The sequence below is a fragment of the Apteryx mantelli genome, chromosome 4 (genome assembly GCF_036417845.1).
Source record: "Apteryx mantelli isolate bAptMan1 chromosome 4, bAptMan1.hap1, whole genome shotgun sequence".
Taxonomy (NCBI): domain Eukaryota; kingdom Metazoa; phylum Chordata; class Aves; order Apterygiformes; family Apterygidae; genus Apteryx; species Apteryx mantelli.
The window spans coordinates 48,794,394-48,810,551 of NC_089981.1; the positions used below are offsets into that span (position 1 = coordinate 48,794,394).

At 45.6% G+C, this 16,158-nt stretch overlaps 2 protein-coding genes across 2 annotated transcripts in view; one reads left to right on the plus strand and one right to left on the minus strand.

The window, feature by feature from the left end:
- CDAN1 (codanin 1) overlaps window positions 1-11,352 on the minus strand; it is a 33,171-nt gene extending 21,819 nt beyond the window's left edge. Inside the window, exons 1-8 of the mRNA XM_067296500.1 lie at window positions 11,219-11,352; window positions 8,116-8,825; window positions 6,225-6,449; window positions 3,578-3,771; window positions 3,007-3,123; window positions 2,198-2,276; window positions 1,579-1,699; window positions 419-528 (exon numbers count right to left, since the gene is read on the minus strand). Of these exons, the coding sequence (XP_067152601.1) occupies window positions 419-528; window positions 1,579-1,699; window positions 2,198-2,276; window positions 3,007-3,123; window positions 3,578-3,771; window positions 6,225-6,449; window positions 8,116-8,825; window positions 11,219-11,314 (1,652 nt within the window). The 5' untranslated portion in view covers window positions 11,315-11,352. The remainder of the gene's footprint in view (window positions 1-418; window positions 529-1,578; window positions 1,700-2,197; window positions 2,277-3,006; window positions 3,124-3,577; window positions 3,772-6,224; window positions 6,450-8,115; window positions 8,826-11,218) is intronic.
- A 406-nt stretch (window positions 11,353-11,758) lies between these two features.
- Window positions 11,759-13,861, plus strand: LOC136991991 (uncharacterized). The gene is made up of 2 exons (XM_067295562.1): window positions 11,759-12,266; window positions 13,048-13,861. Exons 1-2 carry the CDS (start codon window positions 11,798-11,800, stop codon window positions 13,704-13,706), a joined length of 1,128 nt encoding a protein of 375 aa, XP_067151663.1. The 5' UTR covers window positions 11,759-11,797; the 3' UTR covers window positions 13,707-13,861.
- Window positions 13,862-16,158: the final 2,297 nt, after the last annotated feature.

The window sequence follows — 16,158 nt, forward strand, 5'->3', positions numbered from 1 at the left end:
GTTACCATACACTGAAGACTGAGAAGCAGAAAAGAATAAGCCACATTTCATCTAAGAGGAGAGAAAAAAGGACCAAGACAATTTGCCATGCTCCCCTCACCCTGCTGCTGTAAGTGTTGAGGGAGGTGGAACGGAAGAATACAAAGAGTACCAGCTCTATTTGCAGAAGCAACCCACTAAGGTTACGCACTGTACTGGTATTTACCAGCAGCCTCAACAACTCCTGAAGAATTAATGTCTGAAGACATTATGCATTTAGCTCCTGCAGTCAATATGAACAAAGACCAAGGTTTTTAAGAGTGAAAATGTCCAGATTTTTCTACAGCATGCAGCATACAGACATTCTTAATGTCCTTTGTTCACAACTACAGAAAGACTGTACTTTGTGAGCCATAGGGTAGTACTAGAAGTAACTTACCTTTGTTTCTTAAATATATGAAATGCTCTGTCACTGGGAAAGTTAGAGCGATTGTCAGTTTCTGGCTGAAAAGAAACAGATTGTACAGAGCATGGCAGCAGGAGAGACACCTGTTGAAAATATAAAAGCAGCCATTAGACTAAAGTCTAATCTCTAATGGCTCTAATTTACACAGCAATCGGATACCTAGCAAAAATAGGGAAGAGTGATCAGGAAGCCAGGTATCACCAGTTGAGTTGTTCAGACAGTAACCAGCAGTTAGCAACTGGGAAACCGCAAACACCAACAGTTGCATAATGTACATTACACTACAGAAGCAGAATCGCTCAATCTGATGGATGGGAGCACCTTGTCTCTCTAAGAAATCTCTCCAGACCAGATTGCAACTAGCATTGATACAGAAACGAGAAAGAACCATCTGCCATCAGTCAAAGCAAATCTTGAGTGCGAGATTCTTCTGAGAACACAGGATAGTGGCCGGCAATTACTGTATTATTCTTGTTTCTCCTACTTGAAAAGCATACGGCTTCAGTTAACAAAAAACCTTTACCACAACTCAGCTATTCACATGCCTTAGCCTCAGAACACCACACTTTCTTTGCCAATAGCAATCCCCATTTTTAAAAGATGGAGGAAATGAAATACAGAATAAAGCAGGCATTCCTACCATTCAGCTTCAGTTCCCTAACTCAGATGATTAGACCAGGAAACCAATTTTCATAGGCTGCATTGTCTCCTCTGAAGTTTCATTTGCCTAAAAGGAGTTTGTAGCTATGAAACAAAATTACCTCTTCCAAACTACATTCTGATATTGCATCCAACCCACCATTCTGGGACCCATGTTTATCAGAGGAGAGTTTCATAAGCCAAACTTGGTCCCGTCAAAGTCACTGGGAGTTCTGTCATCAAGCCCTGGTTGAGATCAGGGCCTGGAGCACAAAGTAAGGCTAGTCAGCAGTGATTTACAGCTACAGTCATTGGCCCGAGCAATTCACTGGCCCACTGACAAGAAAAAAAGTAGCTTTTAGACCCTTCCCAAAGAAAACAGGACAAGACACACACAATAGAAGGAATGAGATTTAACACTAAAGCCATCAAAAATAAAAGAGCAACAACGAAAAGGTATGAGACACCATTAACTGAGATCTGCTAATTTTTACCTTGGCTGTGCTGCTTTCATAAGCCTGCCTGAGCTTCTCGTGCAAGGTGGGAGAAAAAGATGCAATCCGTTCATTTTCAGCCAAGAGCTTCAGCGTCCCCTTTTCTAAATGGGAAATAATTCTGCCAAAACAACATCCATAAAACCCACAGACAGACACAAAACAATACTATGATCAGACCTGAAGAGATGTTTATGCTCATTTTTATGAAGGTACCAAGTGAAGAATGCTAAGCCCCAGGCACCCAAATCAAATCCTGCTGGCATCTGGAGGGCCCACTGTAAACATCACCTGCACTCGAGCCATACAAAGAATCAAGTCTATTGCCATCTTCCCCCATTCTGTCTGTATCTAACATACCTATTGCACTAAATTACAACTACTTTTTTTATTGTTCTCATTTCATAATTTTTCCATTTTTGCCCAGTAACACTGAAGCTTAGGAGACAGATCAGTGCAAGGAAAACTCCTAAATATTCAATTTCAGGACACGTTGTGTGTTTTACAGGAAAATTAAACACTCCAGGCCTGTAAGTGGTAAAGCTCTAAAATCCAAGCACACTTGTTTCATCTCACACACACCTGCAGATGCAGACAGAAGGAAGAAAAGTCAACTCACTCATACTGATAATCCAAGACTTGAACAGCAAAATAAACACAGTTGTGCACATTTCGGAAATGCTGTTTCCTTGATGCATCTAAGGAGGAAAAAAAGAAACATTAGACAACAGCATCTATCACCATTTATAAACTAAATAACCAACAGTTAGCTCTTGAGGAAAGTAGGAACTGTCATATCCAAAGAGTTAAATGGTTTTCCAGACCAGCATTCAATTTCTAGCTGTTCTGATTCCCTGGAACCCGAATGGAAAAATCCCCTCATCCCCATCTTCCCTATTCTGAAGGCAACTAAATTGTTTAATGCTGTATGGGAAAGAAGAGATTGCTTCTCAACCTTTTGGCCAACAGTGGCATCAAGTTTATGCCTGAATTTACCAGAAAACAAATGCAACAATTATGCATCTAAATGGATGGGTCCTGCATGCCCAAATCTATGGTCCAACCTTAAATTAAAGAAAAAAAAAAAATCACAGGTCAACAGCACTTTTGATTTGCAAGGAATAAAGGATCCAACATATCTCTCCTTCTCTTTGAAAGTTTGTTTTAGCAAATAACCACAGCAAATTTTGCACAATTGCAGAAAGCTAGATTCATATAGTACCTAGCAACCCTGCTTTAAACTCATGTTGCAGAAGCAATTCCCATAGATGCATGATTTTGGTTAACATCTCAGATCAGGCCCACAGAGGTAATGAGGCACTTTTATGGAATGTAAGACTGACTGTCTAAGCTAAAGGCAACTACTCTTCTATATCACAATACCATTCCATGGAAGTAACATTCTTTCCATTCAATACTATTGCTGACCTTCACTTCCTTCATTGACTTCAAGGTCACTCTCCCCATCTTCTGCAGAAGTGCCTTTAGACGTTAACAGCTGCAGAACAAAAAAGAGCTCCAAAAAAATATTTGGTACCAGGTTTTCTGGAAGAGAGAAAATGAGATACTAAATGTAGATATTCAGCATTGACCTGCTTTAATAAATGAAGGTAAAAAGACAGACAACTGCTCTATGCCAGGGTCAGCAGAAAACTCCCTCCCACATACAGCTGCAGAGGGAGTCAATATGGGAATTACAGGATGGACATGTTAGGGAAGAGTCTGGTTCCTCAAATTTACTTCTTTGAACAGGAATGTATAACTTCAGCCTCCTGCAACTCTGACTACCATGTCAGGTTCATCTGCTTCCGTAGACTTTTTGCCTAGGACCCAATTATTTCAGTAACCCTCTTGACTTGGTTTATTTGCTGAGATGCTACTTGTTTGTACACTGAAACTAACCCACAACTTTCACTTCCCATCTACCTCCCCCCATCCCAAGGGGCATGCAAGTTCAAAGCTCACAGAAAGGTCAGTCTCACATCTTCTGGGTCTTCACCTGCTATACAAGATGAATAGAGCTGCGCCAGACACTCCAACTGTTTCTTGCAGGAAACCTTAGCAGGATCTGCACAGGTCACCAGGTGGCTTTCAGCAGGGAGGCTAGCACTGCGAGCATAGCTAGGTTTCATAGGAGTACCAGGATCAAGAGAGAGCCCTGCAGGAGAAGACGCCTGGTGCAGCAGCTTGCATCTGAAATTCAAGATCAGTGATATACCATGTGACTGATGATGACAAACTGCAGTCACATGCCAAGAAGAGGTCTTTCTTACGCAGTACAGTGTGAAGAAATTCCTGCAATATCTAACCATGTCATGTATACTGTCTAAGACTGCTTTTACTGGGTATGATACTAATTTAACCTATCTTTTCCTTAATGAGAAAGGGTCTTGGGGCTAACAGTCAAAAGAGTCAAAGAACTAGGTTCAAATTCCAACTCTGCTGACACAATGTGGTGCTTTGGCCAAATTATCTAACTTATATGATAGCTTTTTCTCATCTAAACTGACATTTGCTAAGGACATTGAATCCGTTAGAGAACAGGTCCTAAGACTTTTTTTTGCACATACAATTCCTACGCAATTTTGATAGATAAACATTTTGCAAAATCTATGAAAACAAAGTTCACGGCAAGACCTCAAGATATATTTACATTAATAATGCCTGCAGAAGATCCAATACTGCTAAGTGGAAAGGCAAAGCAAAGGCTGATGAAATCCAACCAAACAACAACAGGAACAAACTACTTTTATTTAATTGCTAGATTCTAAATCAACAACAGTCACTCAGTTAAAGACATAGGTATTATTGAAAATATACCTACAGAGGCCACCCAAAATGCAGCAGCAGAGTGGCATACGTAACACAAGTGAGAAGCAGGATGGAAGCCAATAACAGAAGTATTAAACAATCATTAAAAATCTCAACAGAACAGCCACACTTCAAACATTGCAGCCACCTCTTGCCACATGTCTCAAAAGCAAAATCTTTAAAAGTCACTTTAAAAGCTGTGGGTAAGACTGGAAGGCATTTTTTTGTTTGTTTGTTTGTTAACTGAGGCAAAGAACTTTTTCTGTTGACCTAACGTGGAACTACTGCGATCAAGAAAGAAACAGACTCAACATGTGAGTAGAAGGGCTATTTACTAACATCTTTCATCTACCTTGCCTTGAACATAAGCACCTTACTGACATAACTGAACCAAATTATTTGCTATTTGGCACTTCCTAAACCCACTAAGGTCAGATTCTGACAAAGTAGTCGGACTCTGCTTCACTTCTGCCTTAGTACAGACATTTAACTCAGCATGAATTGCACCCTTGCCATTGCTCAAAATGACCCAGATGGGCTGGCAGCTGCGTTGGTTTTGCACCGCCCATCCCCACCACTGCTGAGGACACAACAGCAGCTCCCAGCTCCAAGCACTGCCCCTTTCAAGTCAGTTATGATGGGCCAGATCAAGCCCACACAATGCCATTTGGCCTACTTTAGTTTATATGGATTAGTGGAACATTTCAGATATAATTCAGATGGGAATATGCGCTTCACTGAAGTGCACAGAGCCAGGTTCAAACCCTGAGCAGTTCTGCTACAGATCCAGAATTTAAGGAAAGTGCAAACAGCAGCTCAGAAGAACCTAGTGGGTCTGTTTCAGCATTATGGACCCAATTCTGGTCCCACTGAAGTGGACTGAAAGGCTAAGCAGGAAAAGAATTTCACCCATGAACAAATACCTGACTCTTCCTAGAACTGACTTGAATAAGATCACAAAGTCTGATCACACAGTAACATAAAAAAAAAATTTTAATGCCTGAGAAAGGCCTCTTATTTTAAGGATTCTCGTATGACAGTTGTTTCAACTGAATTGATCAAAAATGGCAAGCTTGGTGAAACAAGGCTTAACAGAAATCCACTGCAGGTAGCTGCAGTCTTAGGATGACTACACCAAGAAGGGATTTCTCCCTTACTAGCTCAGTTCTCACATGTCCTGCGGAGTTCCCCCAAGAAAAAAAAAAAATCTATAAAGAACACTGATAGTTCTGTCAGCAATTTTAAATATTAGTTTCTCTATTATTGTACTTTGCTTCCCTCCCCCCCAAAGTATCAATCCTCACAGAGTAACAGTGATATCATTTTACAGACAAAGGACGAAAGTCACACAGTAGCTGAACGGCAAAGACAAAATTAGAATTCACCTCATCTCCCAGTACACAAAATTTTAGATAGATAGCTGAAGCAAACTATGCTCTCCATCACAGGTGAAATCTTCAAAAACAGCCTAATTACACTAGCACAAACCCACTCATTTCACCTGTGCAAGTCTAAGGAAAGCTGTTCAGGAAACAGCCACATGTCCTAGCCCAAGAAAAGGCCATCTTATAAAAGCAGTGAGGACTGACTAAATTCTTCATGAAAAAGTCACAGTCATTGTTGCAGAGTCAGCACATCTTTAAAATTAGAAGTGTAAGCTAAATGCACTAGTATCCTAGTCTGATAACAGACTCATACTTGGTTTTAGGCCAATTATAGTTTAAGGTTACAATATCCATTTTGGATAATCTTCTGGTCATTCCCACTCTCATACCAGTACCATCTTAAAACAAGAGAAATAGAATCAAGTCTATCACCACCCTCTCAGATTGTACCTTTCTTTCTTCAGCATCTCCCTCTCCTCTTGAAGGTTGCTCCCTACCACAGAAGTAAGATTTCCTTCCTGGATGGCAGTAAAGGCTTCAAGGCTTGTCCCAGACGGAAATCGAGCAGCTGGAGACTGGCTGACAGGTGTAGAAGTGAAGCACATCTTTGGTTTCGAGAGGGGGCGCTCGGCACTTACAGGAGTTGGGTTGATTCGCCTTGATGGTTTGCTTTTGCTGGAAAAGAATGAAGTCCATTGAAATTTTAAAAAAAAATAAAAAAAACATAGCTCACAGGAGAAATGTGCATGCAACTCTTCCTGAAGAACCTAATGCTAAAGTAAAATGGATAAGCAAGTAAGGAGTCGTGACAGTGAATTCCTAAGCTGTGCCTATAGTTGCTGACTTTATCCTAGTCACTGAATAAAAAGCAAGTACCCACAGAACTACGGACTGTGAAAAACAGCCTATTGCCCTTTGCAATGAACACAATCATCAGTTACTAAGGCACAGAACAGACAACACAGTACCACTCAACTCTTCTAAATTGCCTTGTTTAAAAACATTTCTAGTTTGGGAGGCCAAGATGTGCCTTGTTTTAGCAACAGACCAATTCAGTCGCAATTTCTAACACAACCATGGAAAAAAAAAAAAACAAGATGCCATTGTCCATCATAAGGAGTCCAGGCTCCTAAGTTAGCACCGGCCCCTTAAGTTTAGGGAAACCCATCCTTTGTGCAGAGCTACCAAGACTGGTTCTGGAGGAACAGGCTCTGTAATGCAGTAAGAGGCACTGTGGAAAAGAGACACAGCAACATAAAGCATTACATTTCTCAAGGAAATGCTGGTTACTACATATTAATTGCTATGGGGTTCTCAAAATCACTCTAGTATTGCTTCCACCTACTGCATGACCTTTCCCACCACCCCCCTGCCACCCCCCCCACACACATACACACACTTTTTTCCTAATTGGGCATACTGCAACTGATGAGAACTTACTGTCTATGCCGGAAATGCATCGTATCTCCCTTGGCCAAAGCATCATTTAGAGCATCATGCAGACAGTCACACACTAGGCAGCCAGCCTAAAGAAGCCCTTCAGAAACAGAACTCCTGTACAGATCCAGAGACCTATCAATTTTCAGCTGGAATTTGTCATGACCAACACTAAGGCATCAACTGGCACTTGGAGCAAATAAGCTAACATGAAAGCATTATACTTGGTAATGAGGATTTTAGAGAGTAAAATCCCAAGAGAAAGAGAAAAGGACTGAGACAACCACAAAACAGAGACCTGTCCAGAGCTAAGGCAAAGTCACCTAGGAAACAAGTACTTGCTGGGAACCAAAGAGAATACAGGCACTAGCTAGCCATTTTGTCCACAACCACATTACACAAACAAAGCTGTACACTAACATCCATTACCAGATGTTGTAGAACATCAATCCAAAAGCTTTTTTGTGTAGCATCAGTAAAGCTTAAGGGCCTTTCAGGGCTGCTCTTCATTAGCAATTCCTATTGTACTGAATGACAAATGTGAAGAGTCAAGATAATGCTGACTTGTTAGAACATGCAAGGACAAAACTGTGCTCAGCTTCCCATCAGCTACTCTGTGACCTGGTGAGCTACAGGGAGCATCACAAGTGAGAGGCTTAAGAGGAATCTGCATGAGTTCATGGAGCAGAATACTCCATGAACTACAAACACCTGCTGTAGCAATTTTCCCCTACGCAGCAACCTGTTACAAAACGGTTCTGGCCAAGAAGAATTAGAAACCAGCCCCCAGGTATTGTTTGTTACAGCACCTTCTTATCTGGACATGCACAACAGGATGAGCTAGTCAAGGAACAGTAACCTGCAGCACAATCAGAATGAAAGAGCAAGGCAGACTTGCTCTTACTTTGTCCAGCCAGAGGCAGCACCCATGGGCGGAAACTCCTCCAAATTGTTGAGATTTAGCTGGCTGGGTGGGGATCTGGCAGAAACAAGAGGTACTTCACTCTGCTTCCTTCTCCCTGCACTCCATGATGTACTCTCACTTTTTCCATCTTCGTCTTCAGCCAGGGAACGTCCTAGGTCCCGAACTACCTGCCGGCCAGAGGCACTGACTGAGCTGTTGCCTTTCCTTCTGCCTCGCCTCACTGGCGGGGCTTCAGGCATGGGTGTAAGGAAGCTCCCCAAGCTGGCCTTCTGCGATGAGCGCTTCTCACTGTGGTTAAGCACAGGACTGTACCCAAAGCTTGGGCTGCTAGTGGAGACCATGCTAGGGAAGTCACTGCAAGGGCTAGATAGGTTTGACCCAGAAAAGGAAGAGGAGCCACTGGATGCAGCAGCAGGAGAAAAGCTGGTATCTGTGGTGCAGGAGGTCACCGAAGTCCTTTCAGAAAAGAGCTGCACCCGGCTGTTGTTTGATCCTGTTGCATGACCTGCCCTCCTTTCTGATCCTGTCCTTTGGTTTCCATGGGCTTTGGAATTAGGGGTTTTAGCAGGAGTAGAGGGTCCATTAGTCAGGATCTGGCTGGTCTGCTCCCTTAAAAAGTTCAGCAGAAAAGGCACAAAGTCTTTCTGAAGCAAGCTAAGAGATACCAGCTTCTCATGGATGTGGTTCTCCTATAAGGAAAAAGGACAAAGTGTTAATGAAAAGATGCTACCTGATTCTTTCCACATGCCTAGACTCATCTAGTAGTAACTATGGGATTGCAACACACATTAAAGAGCAATATGATTAGTCAAAGCAGGTCACTGAAATTCAGGTGACCTTAGCGCTGGTCACATATCTTAAAGCCAGCCTTCAAACAAATCGTTTTGGCACAGGTATTCAGATGGAGTCCTTCATTTTGGTCTCTGACCAGGAAGCAGCAGAACTGTTCCACAGAAAACTCAGTATTATTTACTGAGGATAGAGCCAAAAAGAACTTGAAGCAACTGGCACCTCTAAGTCCAATCTTTCAAAGCAAGACATCAATAGCACGATGCAGCTAATGCTAATATAAAAATCCACAAAAACCTGCAACTTCTCTGTTCCCAATAATACCACCTGCTTCCACAGAGGGGTGCTATAACAAGTGTTTAAGCGCTTTGAGTCTTGTAGCACCAAACACAAGAGCAAAACTGCTATTCCATTTCAACTGATTAATTCTGCTCCCTTGCAAATCACAGAGGTCTGAACAGAGACTGTGCAGCTTTAAGGTACATGAAGTTTATATTCCAGAAACCTAAACAAAAAACGGAATCAACACATTCAAAAACCTAAGCACAGTTGCTATCTCACAAGGGTATAATTTCTAGACAAAATTAAAAAGACTTCATGTTATAAGCACAGTTCATGACTTTGTACACTCGGTAAAGTTTCTTCTGTTCTTAATACTGCACCACACTTCCATTTCCTCTCAACAGGATTCAGCAACATTCACAACAGTAACAGAAGAAGCTCTCACAGGCAGCAATTTATTGCTTATTAATACTAAAATCATTGCACACATGTTCCTGTTTCATTTATAATCTCATCTCCACTATATAAAAGGTAAAGAGAGCAAATGATTTTTCTGAAAGAACTGTTTGCATGAAAGCAGGCAGTGAAGCCACGGTCATGATTTGCTTCGCTCCTGCAATCCTCAAGGCACCGATGCTGAAACAACTACAGTATTTGAAAATGTGAAACCAATTCAGCTTCCTAGTGAAGTACAAAGCTCTGACACAGCCTGGATAACAAACGAAGCAGCCAAGACTCACTCTTACATTTTGTGAAAAATAAGAGGATCAGAATACAAACTCTATCAGGAGTTCGAAGATCAGCTCCAGACCAAAACTGTCAGGAAAGCTAGAGCAAGACATATTCTGCTATTTCTTTGGGTGCCTACTTGGGCTTAACACAGAGGCAAAAGAATAAAATTACAGTCTGCGTTATGCACAGGGTCACACTGTTTCTCAAACTCTTTTGAAGCAGGACCTGCTTTTGTTCATCCTCCTCTGTGAAAGCCAATCGTGTTCAGTTTATCCACCGCAGGACAATCTGTTAGCAGGTACCAGCCGCAAGCATTCTGCTTGCTTTCTTCCTCCAAAGCAACTGAGCTGCTCCCAGCAACGCTGGGAGCTCCCTATTTTGCAAGTGTAAACTCTTCAGTTAGTAATTAGAGCCTGCACATCCCTCACCTATGCGGCAGAAACTGAACTGCCAGCTCTCAAAGTTCATAACCTCCACAGGCCACTCCTGGTTCACAGTTTGAAAGATACTGAACATAAAACATCGGTCCCTTCTTTCCTAAGAAGTTTAGAAAGATAGCAATACTTGACTAGTTCATATGGGTGACAGCTTAATCAGCAGCAAGTTTTGATTTTAATTAATACTGGGTAAGATGTTCTGAGGTGCTCAGGCAGAAAATGCTTTAAATACAAATCTCATGTCTGGATGTCATCCTTGAAACATAAACACTCACAGTCAGTCTGTGATTATGAATGCTTTTACTACCACACAAACCCAAGTGCTCCAGCCATGGCATAGCTGCAAAGCTCAGTATACTCAAACCCCACAAAAAACAGCTCCCGGCCCTGGAAGATCCTTTTCAGCAGAGAAGCGGGAAGAGCAACACGTTGGGAAACACTGTCATATCGCTTCAGGGTCACTCCACAAGCCCACGAGAAGGGCAGAGAACGAGGCACGGTCTCCGATCCCAGGACACCTGCGCCAGGCTGCGCTGCCGGCTGCTAGAGCAGAGTTTCTGACAGCTTCGCAGCTCCCTCGACGCCACTTTCTCCCTCGGCGCTGCGAGGTTTGTCACCCCCCAGTGTCACTGCGCTCCCTCAACACACCGGCTCCGCTGCCCTTCCCTCCCCGCCGGGGGGCTCAGAGGAGACAGGCCGCCCGCCGCCCCCCCCGGGCCTAGCCCCGCGCGCTGCCGGAGGCGGCGCCGCACAGCGCGGCCCCGGGCAGAGCCCGCCCGCCGCGGCCGGGGGCGGGGGGCAGCCGCCGGCCTGCTCGGCCGAGCTCGGTGGCCGCGCGTTACCTCAGCCGCGCGGGGGCCGGAGCCCTGCCGGAGCCACCGCACCACGGCGCTGGCCGCCACCTCCTCCCGCAGCAGCAGCTCCAAAACGGCCGCCATTCCCGACCCCGCCGCCGCCGAGCAGGCGCACGAGCCGGCGGCGGGAGCTTGCGGGCGGGGGCGGGCGGCGCGCGCTGCGCGGGGCGGCGAGGCGGGGCGGGGCCGGGCGCAACGGTCGGGGCGGGAGGCGGGGGCGGGGCCGGCCGCGCGCGGGCCGTGCGGCGCGGCGGGAGAGGGGCGGGCCGGCCCGGGGCCGGGGCCGGGGCCGGGGCCGAGGCCGGGGCCGGGGCCGGGCCCCCTCCCCATGTCAACAAGCGGGGCACGGGGCGCCTGCGCCGCCGCCGTGCGCGTCTTTTCCTCTCATGCGCGGTATTTGCTTCCCCAGCAGGGCGCGGGGCCCGGCCTAGCGGCGGCGGCCGGCGCGCCGGGGCCGGGGCCGGGGCCGGGGCCGGGGCGGGGGGGAGGGGGCGCGGCGCGGCGCCCCCCGCGGCGGCGGCGGCGGCGGCGCCCCGCGGCCCCGGCGCCCCGCGGCCCCGGCGGAGGATGGCCGAGGACTCGCCCAAGCGGCGCAAGGCCAACTTCAACGAGGCGGAGACGGAGGTGCTGATCGAGCAGGTGCTGAAGCACGAGCAGCTGCTGTTCGCGGCGGGGCCGGGCCGCGCCTCGCCGGGCCAGAAGCGCAAGGTGTGGGAGCTGATCCGCCACAAGGTGAACCCGGTGGCCGCCTGCCCTCGCGACGTGGAGGACCTCAAGAAGCGCTGGCGGGACCTCAAGCGCCGTGACCGCAGCAAGCTGTGCCGCCTCTCGCAGGGCTGCGGGCCGCCGGGCCCCGCCGCCGCCCTCGGCCTCGGCCTGCTCCTGGCCCCCGAGGAGCTGCCGCCCGCCGCCGCGCCGCCCGAGCTCCGCCACCCCCGTGGCGGCGGCTACGGCGCCCTGCTGCCCGCCGAGGCCGTGCCCATCGTGGGCGGCATCGACACGCTGGAGCTGCCCGGCGCCGCCGTGGGCGACATGGGTGAGTGCGGGGCCCCTCGCCGCCGCGGCCTTGGCCGCCGGGAGAGGGGCTGCGGCGGGCGGGCTGCTGCTGCCGCTGCTGCCGAGCGCGCCGGGACGCGGCCGCTCCGAGCTGCTTCTTGCCCGCCTTGAAAATGCAGAAATGCTTGAAAAAAAAAATAATAAAAAAAAAACAGCGGGCAGATTCTATGCTCTAGGTCTGAAAAAGGCATCGAAACGGCAGGTAGAAGTGGACGCTGTATCTCTGAGGCACTAGGCCTGGCTGCTTGCGTTCGTATTCATGGTGTTTATTCCTGCACAAAGCCCTGCCAGCGTGCAGCCCCAGGCTGCATAGCCTGCTGCAGGTGCCTCACCTCTGCTCTATGCCAGACCACAGAGGCGTCGCGTTAGTGTGCTGAAATGAGCCCCTTAAAGGCGGAGGGATTTCTAGCAATCCCTGTGTTTCTGCCACCCCAATACTTGTTTCCATGTGCAAAATAGAGCATGAAGCGAGCTTGAAACGAATTTTGTGTTTTGGCACTCAAAACTTGGCTTCTCTGGTGGGAGGAGTAAGGAGTCTGTAGTAAGCAAGTGTATGGTTAACCAGTGAGTGCATCTTTACGTTTTCCCCATCGGGTAGAAGTAGTCATATTCTAAAAGCTTCAAAGAGAATACAGTCAAGAGTCTTGGTTCAAGGATTAATATTCGTGCTTAGTGGATAAGAAGAAATATCACTGACCACAGAGGTAATGACATTTCTCACTGACTCTTCTTCACTTTCCTTCTCTCTCCATCTCCTCTAGGATTTAACGATGATCCTGGCCCATCTCATCAATCCAGCCTTGAGAAGATGAACTTAAAAGAAGAAATAGTAGTGAAAGTGGTAGAGCCAGAAGAAAGCTCTGAGGACATGGCGGTGGTTCCACCTAGCCAGGAACAACTGCCCTTTCTGGGGACAACGGGTGGTGGTTCCTTTGGGAAAGTAAAAGCCAAAACAAAAGGCAGATCCCAGGTAGACCAAAATGAAATTACTGAAGAGGACCTAGTGCAGATTCAGCAGACCCAGATGCAGGTGATCCAATCTGGCTTTGACAGTGTCAACCACAATCTTCGGCTACTGCAGCAAGGCATGCAAGATCTCAGCAACAGCCTCAGCATCATGGCGCATACCCTTGTTGCTATAAAAAACGTCTATGTGAAAAACAACACTGGCCCGACCACGTATGCCACCACCTCAACTCAGACCACAGCTGGGTACCTGAGCCCGGGTTCTCCCCAGGTATCCCCCGCCGAGGACAGGGGGAGAGCACAGGTGGCTGGAGGCAGCAGCAGAAGCAGCAGCTGCAGTTCCAGCTCCATGTCACAGGAACCGGGTCCTTCAGAGTTTCCTAGACCCCCCCTGAGAACCATTAAGAAAGAACATCCAAATGGCTGCTACTACTTCTGCTTTGCAGATGTGTAAAAACTTGAATATGTGTAAAGTGACTGTGGTGTTAGGTGCTGTTGTATGTTCTGCTCCGGCCTGTGACTTTGAAGGAGCAAAGTGGACTAGCCTCCCACATTTTTCCCAGTGGGAAACATTTCACTATAGGTGACATTAAACACTAATTACCAGTCTCCTGTTTGTTAACTCTCTTGCAGTTGGCTAATATTTTTCTTCTCTTCTTTTTACCCTCTTGCTCTCTTTAAAAAAAATCAGATTTATTTTGACTAAGACTCTTGTCTTTATCATCCTTTGTTTAATGTGACCTTTTGAAAAATAAAAGGCATGAGTGGGGTGAAAAAGTAACATTATGGGTACTAGCTAGCAGGAGCTGAGTCTTAAAAAAGTTGCTTAGTTTTTTGATTAAACAAATGGCAGTAGTAGTTGATTTTTAAATACTTTTTTAATTATTGTAATTTGGGGTGGTGTTTAGCTTTTTTTTTTTTTTTTTTTTTTTGAAAAGTCTGCGCTGTGCAAGGCATCACAGGAAGGGTTTGGCATATCTGCTGACTCTAGGAATGGTTTAGGACTGAGCTGTTGATTCATGAATGTACTTCTCAGAATTCATACAGCATTACTCCATCTGGTTATTGTTCATTTCCAGCTCATCCAATGCACCTTCTCCTCAGAGATATTTTGCTTTATTGCACTGTCAGGGCAGGCTATTTCTTGTCACACAATTAAAATAGAGAAATATAGCAAAAATAATAACCAATGAGTGATGCCTGTTTTTGGTATGGAATAACCTCTGCTGGTACAGTTTATAAGCAGGCTGTATCTTCACCAGCTCTTGCAAGCCTTCTGGAATCAAGTACCACATTGATGCAGAGAGGGCAGGAAAGTTTCCATATTCTGTTGTGTGCAAAACTGAAGTTAGACTTGCTGCTAAACAAATTACAGGAGGCAGGTGCTGACCTCACTCCAGACAGAACAAATGCTCTTGCATGGCTTATGAAGAGACCCTTTCATCTTCACCTATCAGAGAGATTAGTAAAAACCTTCATTCTCCTAACTGTATACCCTAGGAAGAATTAAGGAAGAGTTTGAGCAAAAAGTAACATGGAAGTGCCCACTCTGAAACAAGCATAAAGGAACTATTTTATCCTAATGTGAACAAGAAATTTTTCCTTTTTACATTTAGATAGATAGGAGGAAGCTATTGTCACTGAAGCTACACTTAAGATGTGTTTAAGATTTATATATTAGTGTCATACTACACTGAAAAAAATCAAAATTAGCAGAGGTGCTATGTTCATGTGTCCAATGTACTTACAAATCTCACCTGCAATTTTATCCTATGACCTGAAAAAATCATTCAGGTCCTCTTCTTAAGCATATGTCACCAATATTAAAGTTCTATATATAAATTTGGCCTAGAGTAACATCCAGCTGCCTCTAGTTTTCCAGTGCCACAGGAATTTAGCAAAAATAAATGCTACACAGAAGTGAAGGGGTACCTAAGTACCCCTTTCCTAGCAAAGTATGAACATGTAAGCATAGGATATGTCATTTTTGCAGTCACCTTTGACAGAGCACTAAACCAGATGGAAATACAAGAATATTTCATCTAATCTTATGGGAATTAGGCCATTTACTTTAAAATGTGATAAACCTGGGAGGCAACAGTAGCTGCCAGCAGGAAGGAATAATGCAAGGAATTTTCCCATCCCCAATTATACCCTGTTAGAATATTTACCTCGAATTAAGAAATCTTATCTCAGATCTATACAAAAGTGTGGTCACACACATACATAGCTCAAAAACTGGCAGCTGTCACTTAATGAAGAAGTGAACACTGTTTTTAAAAACCAGAAAAAAACTAACATTAAAGAAATTTTTTTTTTTTTGAGCCTATGTTGGAAAGAGCTTTCCATACTAACCTGTTGGAAGCCTTTTTATTTCTCCCCCTTCAGTTCAGATGGGTAATTAAAGGTACCCTTCATTCACATTTTGTTCTCATAGCCAAAGAAGCAATTAATACTACCAGGACATTCCAGATAGATTAGCGAAATGTGATCTAAAGCTCGCCTGATCTGCCTGGGCAGCAGTTTGAGCTTATCCAGGCTGCGATAGCTAGTTCTTACGTGTTCGGCATTCTTTCAAGCCGTTTCTCCACTTGTTAAGTCTTGAATTTCATTTATTGCAACGTGTGCATACTACATAGCTTTCCCATGTCTGAAATGCTGCTGTCCACATGCAGGGAAGTAGCAAGATCCTATGAGCAGAGCAAGCAGACTGCATCACTTCTTGTATTAATGGAGGTGATGGGCCAGGCGATGCCAAATGGTACTTCAGCAGTCAGACAACTGGCAGCCCTCAACACGGGTCTGCTGCGGCGCCTTCCTTCCTGTCTTGGTTCTCTCTGCACCGTCGGTCAGTCGTACCGCTTACATGTACTAGGGCCAGGTTAAGACCACTCTTCCGCTTCTGA

Excerpts from the sequence above, each read along its gene's own strand:
- LOC136991991 (XM_067295562.1), top strand. The coding sequence starts at position 11,798 with ATGGCCGAGGACTCGCCCAAGCGGCGCAAGGCCAACTTCAACGAGGCG. Across the intron at positions 12,267-13,047 it reads CGCCGCCGTGGGCGACATGG|GATTTAACGATGATCCTGGC; the intron begins GTGAGTGCGGGG and ends CATCTCCTCTAG.